This window comes from Nerophis lumbriciformis, linkage group LG29 (assembly GCF_033978685.3).
Source record: "Nerophis lumbriciformis linkage group LG29, RoL_Nlum_v2.1, whole genome shotgun sequence".
NCBI classification, from domain to species: Eukaryota; Metazoa; Chordata; class Actinopteri; order Syngnathiformes; family Syngnathidae; genus Nerophis; species Nerophis lumbriciformis.
The window spans coordinates 19,152,961-19,166,229 of record NC_084576.2 but is presented as its reverse complement, the minus strand read 5'-3'; the positions used below and the strand labels follow the sequence as shown (position 1 = coordinate 19,166,229).

The following is a 13,269-nucleotide window of genomic DNA, read 5'->3' as shown; positions in this document are numbered from 1 at the left end:
TACTTGACACATGTTAATCGGTAGCTTAGCATGCTATCTTTTTAAACTAATTTTCCAGGGATACAACTCAGTCAAATATCTTGTTACTTTATGTATGTTGACGATTAGCATGCTCGCTTTTTAGGATCTTTTGCAGGAGTCAAAAATGTTAATTTACGCATGGTAACTTTTAGCATGTTAACATTAGCATGCTAGCTTTTTTTTAGATTATTTTGTAGGGATACAACTCGGTCAAATATTTTGGTACCTCACACATGTTAACTGTTAGCATGCTAGCTTTTTAGCAAATACGCCTCAAGGTCAAACATTTTGTTTCACACGTTAACTTTTAGCTTGTTTACATTAGCATGTTAGCTTTTTTAGCTCATCTGTCAGGATACACTTCAGAGTCAAATATTTTATTACTTGACCCATGGTAATTGGTAGAATGCTAATGTTAGCGTGCCAGCTTTTTAAACTTTGCAGGGATACAACTCAGTCAAATATATTGTTAACTGTTAGCATGCTAGCTTTTTAGCTAATTTTGTAGGCATACGCCTCAAGTTCAAACATTTTCTTTCACACGTTAACTTTTAGCATGTTTACGGTAGCATGTTAGCTTTTTTAGCTCTTCTGTCAGGATATACCTCAGAGTCAAATATTTTATTACTTGACGCTGGTAATTGGTAGAATGCTAATGTTAGCATGCCAGCTTTTTTAACTTATTTTGTAGGGTTACAACTCAGTCAAATATCTTGTTAACTGCTAGCATGCTAGCTTTTTAGCTAATTTTGTAGGCATACGCCTCAAGTTCAAACATTTTCTTTCACACGTTAACTTTTAGCATGTTTACGTTAGCATGTTAGCTTTTTTAGCTCATCTGTCAGGATACACCTCGGAGTCAAATATTTTATCACTTGACACATGTTAATCGGTAGCTTAGCATGATAGCTTTTTAAACTTATTTTGCAGGGATACAACTCAGTCAGATATCTTGTTACTTTATGTATGTTGACGATTAGCATGCTATCTTTTTGGCAACTTTTGCAGGAGTCAAAAATATTGATTTACGCATGTTAACATTAGCATGCTATCTTTTTTTTTAGATTATTTTGCAAGGATACAACTCGGTCAAATATTTTGGTACTTCACATATGTTAATTGTTAGCATGCTTGCTTTTTAGCAAATACGCCTCAAGGTCAAACATTTTGTTTCATACGTTAACGTTTAGCATGCTATCGTTAGCATTTAAACTCATTTTGCTACTTGACGCATGTTTTTTAGCTTATTTTTCAGGGCTAGAAATATTAGGTCACTTTGCGCATGTTAACTGTTGGCTAACGTCTTGTCAGAGATGAGCAAATAAGGTTGTTACCCCACGATACTCCCAAACCTGAAACGTTAACCATGTGTCGGCCGCAGCGGTTGGATCGCCGCCTTCTCTGTCATCGGCAGCTACAAGGCGGTGGGCGCCATCATGATCATCGTGGCCGTCATCTTCACCATCTGTGCCGTGGTCTCTGTCGTCCTCCTCAAGCTGGTAAGTGTGCAGACCTCTTGGTTCATACTCATTTATTGTGTGAACGCTGACTATTCCAATTATTTTTCTGTCCTTTTTTTTTTTTTTTTTTTTTTTTAAATCCACTTACTAAATTCAAAGCATTTCAACACATTCCACTCACCTTGGACAGTTTTCAAAGTTCCAAATACCACTGATACCAACCTTTTTTCCAACTACGGTACTTCCACATTTTTTCATCGATTTGAACCATTCCACCATAAAAACCACCAGGATATTTAGACTATCTATTTTTATGTCAAAAAGTCCAGTTATTACTGTGTTTCCCACATTTCCCGAGCACTTATTCTCTATTAAAAAGTGTTACTAAGTCCATATTACTCCTTTTTAGACAGTTTTTGCTGTTATACACCTCAGAGTCATATATTTTGTTACATCACGCATGTTAGCATGCTAACTTTTTTTAGCTAATTTTGCAGGGATAGACCTCAGAATCCAATGTTTTATTATTATTTGTTTTATTATTATTTGCATGTGTATGTTAGCATAATAGCTTTTTAGCTCATTTTTCAGAGATATGCCTCAAAATCCAATGTTTTATTATTATTATTTGCATGTGTATGTTAGCATAATAGCTTTTTTAGCTCATTTTTCAGAGATACACCTCAAAACCCAATGTTTTATTATTATTATTTGCATGTGTATGTTAGCATAATAGCTTTTTTTTTTAGCTCATTTTGCAGAGATACACCTCAGAATCCAACGTTTTATTACTTTACGAACGTTACTTGTTAGCATGCTAATGTTCGCCTGCTAGGATTTTTTTAAATAGAATAGAATGGACTTTATTGTAATTATATTTGCATATAACGAGATTAAGATTTGAGTTTATTTTGCAGGGATACACTTCTTAAGTATTTTGTTACTTGACGCATGATAATTGTTTGCAAGCTAGCTTTTTTAGCTTATTTTGTAGACATACACCTCGGAGTCAAATATTTTCTTAATTGACACAAATAATTGTTAGCATCCTAATGTTAGCATGCTAGCGTTTTTTTGTTTTTTTTGCAGCGATATACCTTAGAGTCAATTATTTTGGTACCTAACATGTTAACTGTAAGCATGCTAGCTTTTTAGCTAATTTTGCAAGCATAGGCATTTTATTTCACACGTTAACCGCCAGCGTGCTAATGTTCGCATGCTAGCTTTTTTAACTCATCATACTACTCGACGCGTGTTAACTTTTAGCTTGCCAGCTTTTTAACACATTTTACAGATGATGTTTTAGACTCCAATATTTTATTTCACGTATGCTACGAGCTAACATTGTCGTCGGTGCGCCTGTGCAGGTCCACAGCATGTACCGCCGGACCGGCGCCAGCTTCACAAAGGCCCAGCAGGAGTTCTCGCAGGGCATCTTCACCAACAAAACATTCCAAAACGCCGCCGCCGGCGCGGCATCCTCCGCAGCGCAAGGAGCCTTCCAGGGAAACAACTAGCCACCGCTAAGCTATAAAGCTATAAACAGGTCAAGGTCTACGAATCATCAGGTGAGGGTTGATAAAGTGGAAGTGAGAAGAAAAACGTAAAAAAAACCTGAGGCTGCCACCCCTCACCATTATCTTGAGGCGAAAGAACCACAGCAGGTGCATTGTGGGTAAAAGCGCCTGAGACGTTGACTGATGATTTCACTTCGTCTTGGCTTTGTACATTTCTTTTCATCTTCCGTGTGAATGCGAGCGTGCTTGCAGGTGTGTGGCGTGTTTTTTTTGGTTTTTTTTGCGTGTTATTGATCGGCCAATCAAAGCACTTCTCCAAGTCCTCCTTACTGCTTGACAAATTCCGATACAACACACACTTGTACCGTCCCCAAACTTTTGAATCGCTTGCTAACAAGTTGGCTTAGAAACAAAAACTAGCTGGAAAAAAAATATGCTTCTAGAACATCAAACTTGATGTACTTTTTGCATTTTCACTCTTTATTTACAATTTGAAAAATAACATTTTTTGTATGGATGTATATTTTCTATTGGCTTTCTCATTGACTAATTGATTAGACTAGTTTATTATTAGAGACATATGAACATATATATATATATGTATATATATATGTATATATATATATATATATATATATATATATATATATATATATATATATATATATATATATATATATATATATATATATATATATATATATATATATATATATATAGTGTGTGTGTATAAATATACACGTATATGCATATATATATATATACATATATATATATATATATATACACATTTATACATACAGTATATATGTATGTATTTTTATATATGTGTGTATAAATATATGCCTATATGTACATATGTACACATACATATATATGTACATATATACACATATTTATACATACACACATATATATACACATACATGTGTATATATGTATATATATATACATATATATACAGTATATACATATATGTATATATATATACGTACATACATATATATATATATATATATATATACATATATGCATATATATATATATATATACACACAAAGCAGATTTCAAAGACGGTTTATTAATACAAAAAAATTAAATGAATAAATGGACCCACCATCCTGATTGTCAAAAGATATATTTTTGCCTTAATTGCTGCAGTCTGGCAAACAAAAAGTCAGAGCTTTTTTTTTGTGAAGGAATTTAATAAAATGTTTGCCTTTCAATACTTTTATGTCTCTTTGCTTTTTCTCCAATTTTGTCTAGTTAGTGTCGTGGCAAAATGTATATTGTAGTCATTTCCCGTCCAACAATGTAGGTTCAAGCAACAGTCCTCGTGTGATTTATGTTGTATTGCTTCCCTGCGCCGCAATGGCCTGTTCTGTGCCTAATATATATATCTCATCTCTCTTCGTGGTGCTAATTTACATTGGATTTGCCATCGACGTGCTACTATTAGCATTAGCCATTTTACATGGCGATTTCAACGCCTCCAAATTTGGTAACGAAGACGAATGGTACGATCAAACAGCTGCTGTGTAATATGTACAATTCTTAGAGTATAAACACTTTGTAGGGCGCAACATAACATTTAGCTTCCTGGAAAAAGCTACTTCCTATCTCTACGGTACTGCCATCCAATGTCTCGGAAGTGCCACTGCATTGCAAATGATGTTTTAAATGGAATAATAAAACAAGATATAATAACTGGACATGACAGTTATCGTAATCAACTCATTTTTAAATATGACATCAACTTTTAAATTTAATGATCAAACAATTAGCATTTATTAACACACAAAAGTACCGAAAATTGGTACTGGCGAGTATCGGTTTAAATGTGAACGGTACCCATTCCTAGTGATGCAACTAATTGAATAATATGTAAATAAAAAATACATTAATTAATGAAGCAGCAAGATATGTCCTACTTGAATTAGAGGTGACCTGCAGTTACGGAGGTTGTCCAGCAGGGGGCAGCATCTCCCAGAAAGCACTGCTCCTGTCTGCCGCCTGGATGATGGTTGACGGTGACTCAGCTCCTCTGCAGGAACTTGGTACATCTTGAAGGGAAAAACGTGAATCTCATTTAATCGAACCCAAAAACCGATGAGTCACGTGTCCATTTGATGGAGTCATTTTTTTTTATTTTTTTTTTAAAGCAGCAGAATCCCACAGCTTTTTTTTGCACTGTCACTACCTGAAAGATCACTTTACTGCAAACGTTGATTCGAAATCGGAGAAGACTCTGCTTCCTCCCAACCAATCACAGCCCAGAAAACTCCCAGCATGCTTAGTCAGCATCCCCCCCGCCCCCCTCCCATCTCCCCCCCGTCCTACAGCCTCCACAAGGAATGGCCGATACTGGGGGGGGGGGGGAATCAGTTGGATACCAGGGCCAGTATTACCGATACGATTCTTAAAGATCAAAAAACAGTATAAATATTTAATGCAAACACATGATCAACAAAGGTGTTTGTGAACAATGTAACAACATTCATTCACTTAAAATAATCCAAAACATTCACACATATATTTTTTTCTACACTAAAATTCATCTGTTTATTATTATTATTCTTCTCCAGATTTTGGCGCACTCTACCTTCCACATTTTTCATCCGATTCAAACCGTTCCAACTTTAAACTGTTCAGCCTATTCGGGAGTCGCGGGCTTTCCCTTGACAAATTCAAAAAAATTCCCAGATTTCCAGGTTTTCCGGGACATTTTTCCCCATTCAAAATGAATTCACCATTTTCACATTTTTCAACCGATTCAAACCATTCCAACATCAACACATTCCACTCATCCTGCACATTCAAACTATATTTTTTTCAAGTAAAAAAAAATTCCAGGATTTCTCCAAATTCCCGTTTTTTCAAAGCTCCTTCCACCTTTTTCAACCCACTTCAACCGTTCCACTGTCAAACCATTCCTCTTAATCAGGACAAAAATCTAACTTGTTTTTTGAAGTGGGAAAAATTCACGGTTTTCCCAAAATTCCAGGAATTCTGTAACACCATTTCTCTATAAAAATGTTTTTACTACTTCAACATTTCTTGACAGATTTGAAAAATTCCAACACCAACCATTCGGAACATTCACATTTTCCAAAAAAGTCCCTCTTTTCCCGAAATTTCCAAATTTCCATGAAATTCCCATGGGACATTTTTCAAAGTTCCACAACACCCACATTTTTTTATCCGATTTAAAAATACTCAGCCTCTTCAGGAATTGTGTGCTCCATTTCAACAATTGTAGAAAAAAAAATTCCCGGATTTCTTAGAATTCTCGGTTTTTAGGGACATTTTCCCCCATTCAAAATAAATTATCCATTTTTCACACTTCCACATTTTTCCACCTATTCAAACCATTCTACCTTCAACACATTCCACTCATCCTGCATATTCAAACTGTCATTTTTTCAAGTTAAAAAAAATTCCAGGAATTCTCAAAATTCCAGTTTTTTCTAACCCTTTTTTCTGTCGACGACTCCTTCCAAATTTTTCTACCCACTTAAACCGTTCCACCGTCAAAACTCTTAATCAGGACAAAAATCAAAGTTGTTTTTTGAAGTGGGAAAAATTCCTGGTTTTCCCGAAATTCCAGGAATTCCGTAATAACATTTCTCAATTAAAAATGTTACTACTTCAACATTTCTCGACCGATTTGAAAAGTTCCAACACCAATTATTTAAGCTCATTCAGACCATTCACAAATTCCCTCTTTTCCCGAAAGTCCCAAATTTCCATGAAATTCCCATGGGACATTTTTCAAAGTTCCACAGCATTGAAATGCTTCAACATTCAAACTATTCTTACATTCATACTACATTCTGTCAGCATTTCAGTTCAACTTCAGCATCGGAGCATTCCTTCAGGAATCTAGTTATTAAAATCATTCGGCTTTTTAGTTAAACATTAAAACAATGTACAATTATAAATAACAAGCGGCTAAATAAGGGACAAGCGGTAGGAAATGGTTGGATGATCGATCCTGCGTTTGAAGCGGCCATTGGTATCGAGAGTGTCGGTATCTGTATCGATCGGACCACCCGCCAGCCTCCGCCCTATGTCCGCCATCGCACGCCTTCACACGGTGCGCCCGTTGTCATGGCGATGGAGTCATCCCCGGGGCTTGTTGCCATGGAGATGCCGGTGCGATCGGGTGCGCTCCCGGTGGTGGAGGAGGACGAGGGCTCGTGTGTGCCGCCTCTCCCCGGGCTCGAGGAGCGACTGCGGTACCGAGCGGGCGGCGGGAGACGGCGACGTCGCGGGGTGCCGTTCAACCGGGCCGGCCACTACATGCTGGTCGTGATCGGCGACATCGCCACCGAGCACCAGCTGGACGCCGCCAGAGCGCACGTCGAGTCCGGTGAGTGCAGCCCGTTGTTCGGCACTTCGGTTTCTGATTTGACGTCATACGGTCACGTTGCAGCACTGCAGCATCACGGAGCCACGCAGTAGGACTTATGACGTCACACTTTTGATGTTGCGTCACAAGTATGATCATGCGAGAGCTGTAGCAAATATTCATAAAGATAAATAAACATGTAGCACATCCGGAAAGTTTGCCATTAGTTTACGTAATGTCACGTGACAAGCTTACGTTGATTTCGCCCAACGTGAAAAAGTTGTTTTGAAATGTTAGAAAATTTGTTGTTGTTTTTTTTTAATAATAACATGCTGATAAGACGCGCCACGAGCTTATTATAATTCACCTGTATTTATTTTTTAGCAATCAAACTCAACATGGATTTGCAAACATTAAAAAGGTTTGCAAACAAAATCATAGAGTCATAAACACAAATAATGGATTGGAAAATGAAATAAAAATATATTTGCAAAAAAGTATTTTATTAACCATGAAATAATCGTCTTCACACTATCTTAGCCTGGCCAATTGAAAGGATTCTCACATATTGTTTTGGAGGAGGCCCCGCCCACAAGATTGAAGTTGATTGTAACAGAAAAAAAACTATTAAATATATATGGAACAAAACAAATGTCTTTAACCAAAATACTAATTTGTTTTTTGTTAACAATCAAAAACGTTTTGTCTGCCTTTTTTTACAGTTTTGTTTTAATTTTTTCAAGTTTTGGGTCCTTATTTCAGTGTTTTTCAACCACTGAGATCCAGTCTGATGTGCCGTGGGAGATTGTCTAATTTCACCTATTTGGGTTAAAAATATTTTTTGCAAACCAGTAATTATAGTCTGCAAATTATGAGTTGTTGTTGAGTGTCGGTGCTGTCTAGAGCTCGGCAGAGTAACCGTGTTATACCATACCATATCAGTAGGTGGCCGCCAGTAGCTAATTGCTTTGTAGATGTCGGAAACAGCGGGAGGCAGTGTGCAGGTAAAAAGGTGTCTAATGCTTAAACCAAAAATAAACTAAAGGTGAGTGCCCCTAAGAAAAGGTATTGAAGATTAGGGAAGGCATGCAGAACGAAACTAAAACTGAACTGGCTACAAAGTAAACAAAAACAGAATGCTGGACGACAGCAAAGACTTACTGTGGAGCAAAGACGGCGTCCACAAAGTACATCCGAACATGACATGACAATCAACAATGTCCCCGCAAAGAAGGATAAAAACAAGTGAAATATTCTCGATTGCTAAAACAAAGTAGATGCGGGAAATATCGCTCAAAGGAAGACATGAAACTGCTACAGGAAAATACCCAAAAAAGAGAAAAAGCCACCAAAATAGGAGCGCAAGACAAGAACTAAAACTCTACATGCAGGAAAACAGCAAAAAACACAAAATTAGTCAGGGGGTGATGTGACAGGTGGTGACAGTACACCTACTTAGAGACAAGAGCTGTATTGATGCATGCTTGGTTATGGTTTAAAGTCATATCGCAATAGTTGGATAACGACTTTTTACTGTCAACTGAGTTTTGTTTTTTTAATGATTTCTGCTGGTGGTGTGCCTCCGGATTTTTCCACTGCAAAAAATGTGCCTTGGCTCAAAAAAGGTTGAAAAACACTGCCTTATTTGGTGAGCGGGGGGCTAGGAAGCAATTTCAATCTTGTGGGCGGGGCCTCCTCTAAACGAAATGTTAGAAACATTTTCATTGGTCAGTTATGAATGATGGCGCGACTAATGATTACTTTCATCAACATAGTTTTGTTTACAATTCCTTTTTTTTGTTCTAATTTCTTTTTTTGTTGTAGTTGTTGCAATTTTTTATTTTGTTTTGCTTCCAAATTATTTTTGGGAGTGGGAGGGGGGGGGTTAGGAATCATCATCAGTCTTGTGGGCGGGGTCTTCTCTGGACAAATGTTAGAAGCATTTTTATTGGTCAGTTATGAGTAATGGCGTGACTAATGATTGCTTCCACCAAAATACTTTTGTTTACAAATCCTTTTATGTTATGAATCCTTTTTATTTTAAAATTCATTTTCTTTGGGTTACAAATTATGTTTGGGTGGGGTTCGGAATAATTTCCATCTTGTGGGCGGGGCCTCCTCCGATCAAAATGTTAGAAGCATTTTTACTGGTCAGTGTTCAATAATGACGTGCTTAATGATTACTTCCACCAAAATAATTTTGTTTACAAATCATTTTTTGTTAAAAATCCTTTTTTTGTTACAAATTAATTTTTTTAGGGTACAAACTATTTGGGTTGAGGAATCAATTTCAATCTTGTGGGCGGGGCCTCCTCCGAACAAAATGTTAGAAGCATTTTTATTGGTCAGTCTTGAATAATGGCGTGACTAATGATTACTTCCACCAAAATAATTTTGTTTAAAAATACTTTTTTGTTACAAATCCTTTTTTGTTACAAATAAAAAGGTTTAGGGTACAAATTATTTGGGGTGAGGAATCAATTTCAATCTTGTGGGCGGGGCCTCCTCTGAACAAAATGTTAGAAGCATTTTTATTGGTCAGTCTTGAATAATGGCGTGACTAATGATTACTTCCGGCAAAATAGTTTTGTTTACAAATCCTTTTTTGTTACGAATCTTTTTTATTTATTTATTTTTTTGCAAATTCATTTTCTTTGGGTTACAAATTATGTTTGGGTGGGGTTCGGAATCAATTTCAATCTTGTGGGCGGAGCCTCCTCAAAACAAAATGTTAGAAGCATTTTTATTGGTCAGTCTTGAAAAATGGCGTGACTAATGATTACTTCCACCAAAATAGTTTTGTTTACAAATCATTTTTTGTTACAAATCCTTTTTTTGTTACAAATAAAAATGTTTAGGGTACAAATTATTTGGGGTGAGGAATCAATTGCAATCTTGTGGGCGGGGCCTCCTCAAAACAAAATGTAAGAAGCATTTTTATTGGTCAGTCTTGAATAATTGCGTGACTAATGATTACTTCCGGCCAAATTGTTTTGTTTACAAATCCTTTTATGTTACGAATCTTTATTTTTTTATTTTTTGCAAATTCATTTTCTTTGGGTTACAAATTATGTTTGGGTGGGGTTCGGAATCAATTTCAATCTTGTGGACGGGGCCTCCTCAAAACAAAATGTTAGAAGCATTTTTATTGGTCAGTCTTGAATAATGGCGTGACTAATGATTACTTCTGGCAAAATAGTTTTGTTTACAGATCCTTTTATGTTACGAATCTTTTTTTTAATTTTTTTTTGGCAATTTCATTTTCTTTGGGTTACAAATTATGTTTGGGTGGGGTTCGGAATCAATTTCCATCTTGTGGGCGGGGCCTCCTCCGAATAAAATGTTAGAAGCATTTTTACTGGTCAGTGTTCAATAATGACATGACTAATGGTTACTTCCACCAAAATAGTCTTGTTTACAAATAATTTTTTTGTAAAAATCACTTTTTTGTTACAAATTAAATTTTTTTAGGGTACAAATTATTTGGGGTGAGGAATCAATTTCAATCTTGTGGGCGGGGCCTCCTCAAAACAAAATGTTAGAAGCATTTTTATTGGTCAGTCTTGAATAATGTCGTGACTAATGATTACTTCCACCAAAATAGTTTTGTTTACAAATCCTTGTATTTTTTTTGCCGGGGGGGGGGGGGGGGGGGGGGGGGGCACTAAAGGCAGAAGTGTATCCAAACCAGGACTTGTCCCACTTTCTCTTCAGACTTCCATTCCAGTTTGGTTTGTAGCGACATCATTTTTGATACAGCTTTTGGACATGATCTCAACAGTTAGCGCAGGCAGGGCCGGCCCGTGGCATAGGCCGTATAGGCAAATGCTAAGGGCGCCGTCCATCAGGGGGCGCCACGCCAGTGCCACAAATGTTGGAGAAAAAAAAAAAAAAAAAAAGTTGGTACTATTATTTCTAAATACAAAAAATAATCCCACGTTAATTAAAATGCAAAGTAAAGCCTATTTAATAGAAATATTATTTGTTACAACATTGCGCCCCTGTCCCCCCCCCCCCCCCCCCCCCCCCCCCGCACGGTGCGCCCCCTCCCTTCCCGTATCATGACTCTTTTTGGACGTCACCACATCAAAAAATCAACACAAGATGTCAAAACGGCCAAAACTGTCAGGTGCCCAGGGAAGAAAAAAGAGAAAAGAAGAGGAGGAGAAACGAGAAAAGACAGAGGTAGCAGGTAGGTAACGTTAGCCTACATGAAATTATTTGTCTGTCACAGAATGTGATAGTAACCTGGCTTTTTAGCATTAAGCTAATGTTACATGATTCGGCAATTGCTAATCAATAAATAGCTAGTTCTGTTTTAACGTCGGGTTAATATTGTGGAGGGGGCTAAATTGTTATGGAAAATAATAATGTAACGTTAGGTAATTACAGTACTCCCACCTTACATTCCTCAGGGACATTTGTATTAGATCTTTTAAGCAGGTGTTTTTTGTTTACATTGTTATTGCCTTCTGGTTAGCTAATGTTTGCCCTGCAGGTAATAGTCACTTTTCCACCCCTTTATATATTAGGTATAGTTGTAAGTAAAAAAAAAAAGGTCAAAGACAAAGCTATTCAGTTTCTTGTGAGTATATACACTTCACTGCCGATGTGGGGGGGCGCCACCTAAAATCTTGCCTAGGGCGCCAGATTGGTTAGGGCCGGGCCTGAGCGCAGGTGTACCTAATGAAGTGGCAGGTGAGTGTAAATATTTACTCCTATTTTGATTGTGTGTGTTTACATACTGGGTGACACAACAATTCAAATACATTAATAAGAGCTGTGGAACTCCAAACCAGGCGATCGGTACCGTTTTTACACGTGGCGCCATAGCAACTGCATGGGTCACCTATGACCCGCTTGTTTCCTACGCCGAGTCCTCATTACGCCTTAAGTGTGGTCCTTAGCTTCACTGCAACACTCTTTGCATCCAATTCACTTCCAAGTTTTCAGTTTGTTGGAGACTCCGTGTCCACATTCTTTCGTCGAACGGGCACAAGTCTGGTCTTCTGGAAGATTTCGCAAGCATTCATTAAAACCGGTCACAGGTAAATGTTACAGCGTTGGCCTCACTCCCGCATCAATAATCCTTCACTCACTCTATAGTAAAAGTCCAATGGGTCAGAGAGTCCACGGTTTCCCCGAGAGTGGAGGCCAGCCCAAGGGAAAAATAAGCTGTGTTTAACTAATTAAGATTATTATTATTATTATTGTAATTAAAATATATTATTTATTCCTCCTTTTCTAAATATTTGACCTTTGTATCATTTTTAAGGCAGCTTGAGGTTATTTGGGTTCACACATAGTAATCATTCTTACAGCCTTGTACAGCTCTATATATACACACACAGATTTATATGTATATACATATATATATACATACACACACCCACGTTATGTATACATGCACATTTATATATAACTATATACACACAGTATATATATATATATATATATATATATATATATATATATATATATATATATATATATATATATATATATATATATACTAGGGCTGCAACTAACAACTAATTTGATAATCGATTCATCTGTCGATTATTACTTCGATTAATCGATTAATAATCGGATAAAAGAGACAAACTACATTTCTATCCTTTCCAGTATTTTATTGGGGAAAAAACCAGCATACTGGCACCATACTTATTTTGATTATTGTTTCACAGCTGTTTGTAAATGTTGCAGTTTATAAATAAAGGTTTATAAAAAAAAAATTAAAAATAAAGTAGGCTCTGCGCATGCGCATACATCCAACGAATCGATGACTAAATTAATCGACTAACCAACTATTTTTATCATCGATTTTAATCGATTAGTTGTTGCAGCCCTAATATATACATATGTACTTATATATACATGCATATATATGTGTATGTATATATACATATACATTTTTATA

The 13,269-nt window shown here is 36.6% G+C and overlaps 2 protein-coding genes across 3 annotated transcripts in view; both read left to right on the top strand.

Moving 5' to 3' along the window:
* The window catches only part of scamp2 (secretory carrier membrane protein 2), a 36,201-nt gene extending 32,609 nt beyond the window's left edge, over positions 1-3,592 (top strand). Inside the window, exons 8-9 of the mRNA XM_061924848.2 lie at positions 1,403-1,520; positions 2,849-3,592. Of these exons, the coding sequence (XP_061780832.1) occupies positions 1,403-1,520; positions 2,849-2,998 (268 nt within the window). The 3' untranslated portion in view covers positions 2,999-3,592. The remainder of the gene's footprint in view (positions 1-1,402; positions 1,521-2,848) is intronic.
* Positions 3,593-6,888: 3,296 nt separating this feature from the next.
* map1ab (microtubule-associated protein 1Ab) overlaps positions 6,889-13,269 on the top strand; it is a 73,449-nt gene continuing 67,068 nt past the window's right edge. For both annotated transcript variants that reach the window (XM_061924850.2, XM_061924849.2), the window contains exon 1: positions 6,889-7,370. In XM_061924850.2, coding sequence (XP_061780834.1) covers positions 6,983-7,370 — 388 coding nt within the window. In that variant the 5' untranslated portion in view covers positions 6,889-6,982. The remainder of the gene's footprint in view (positions 7,371-13,269) is intronic.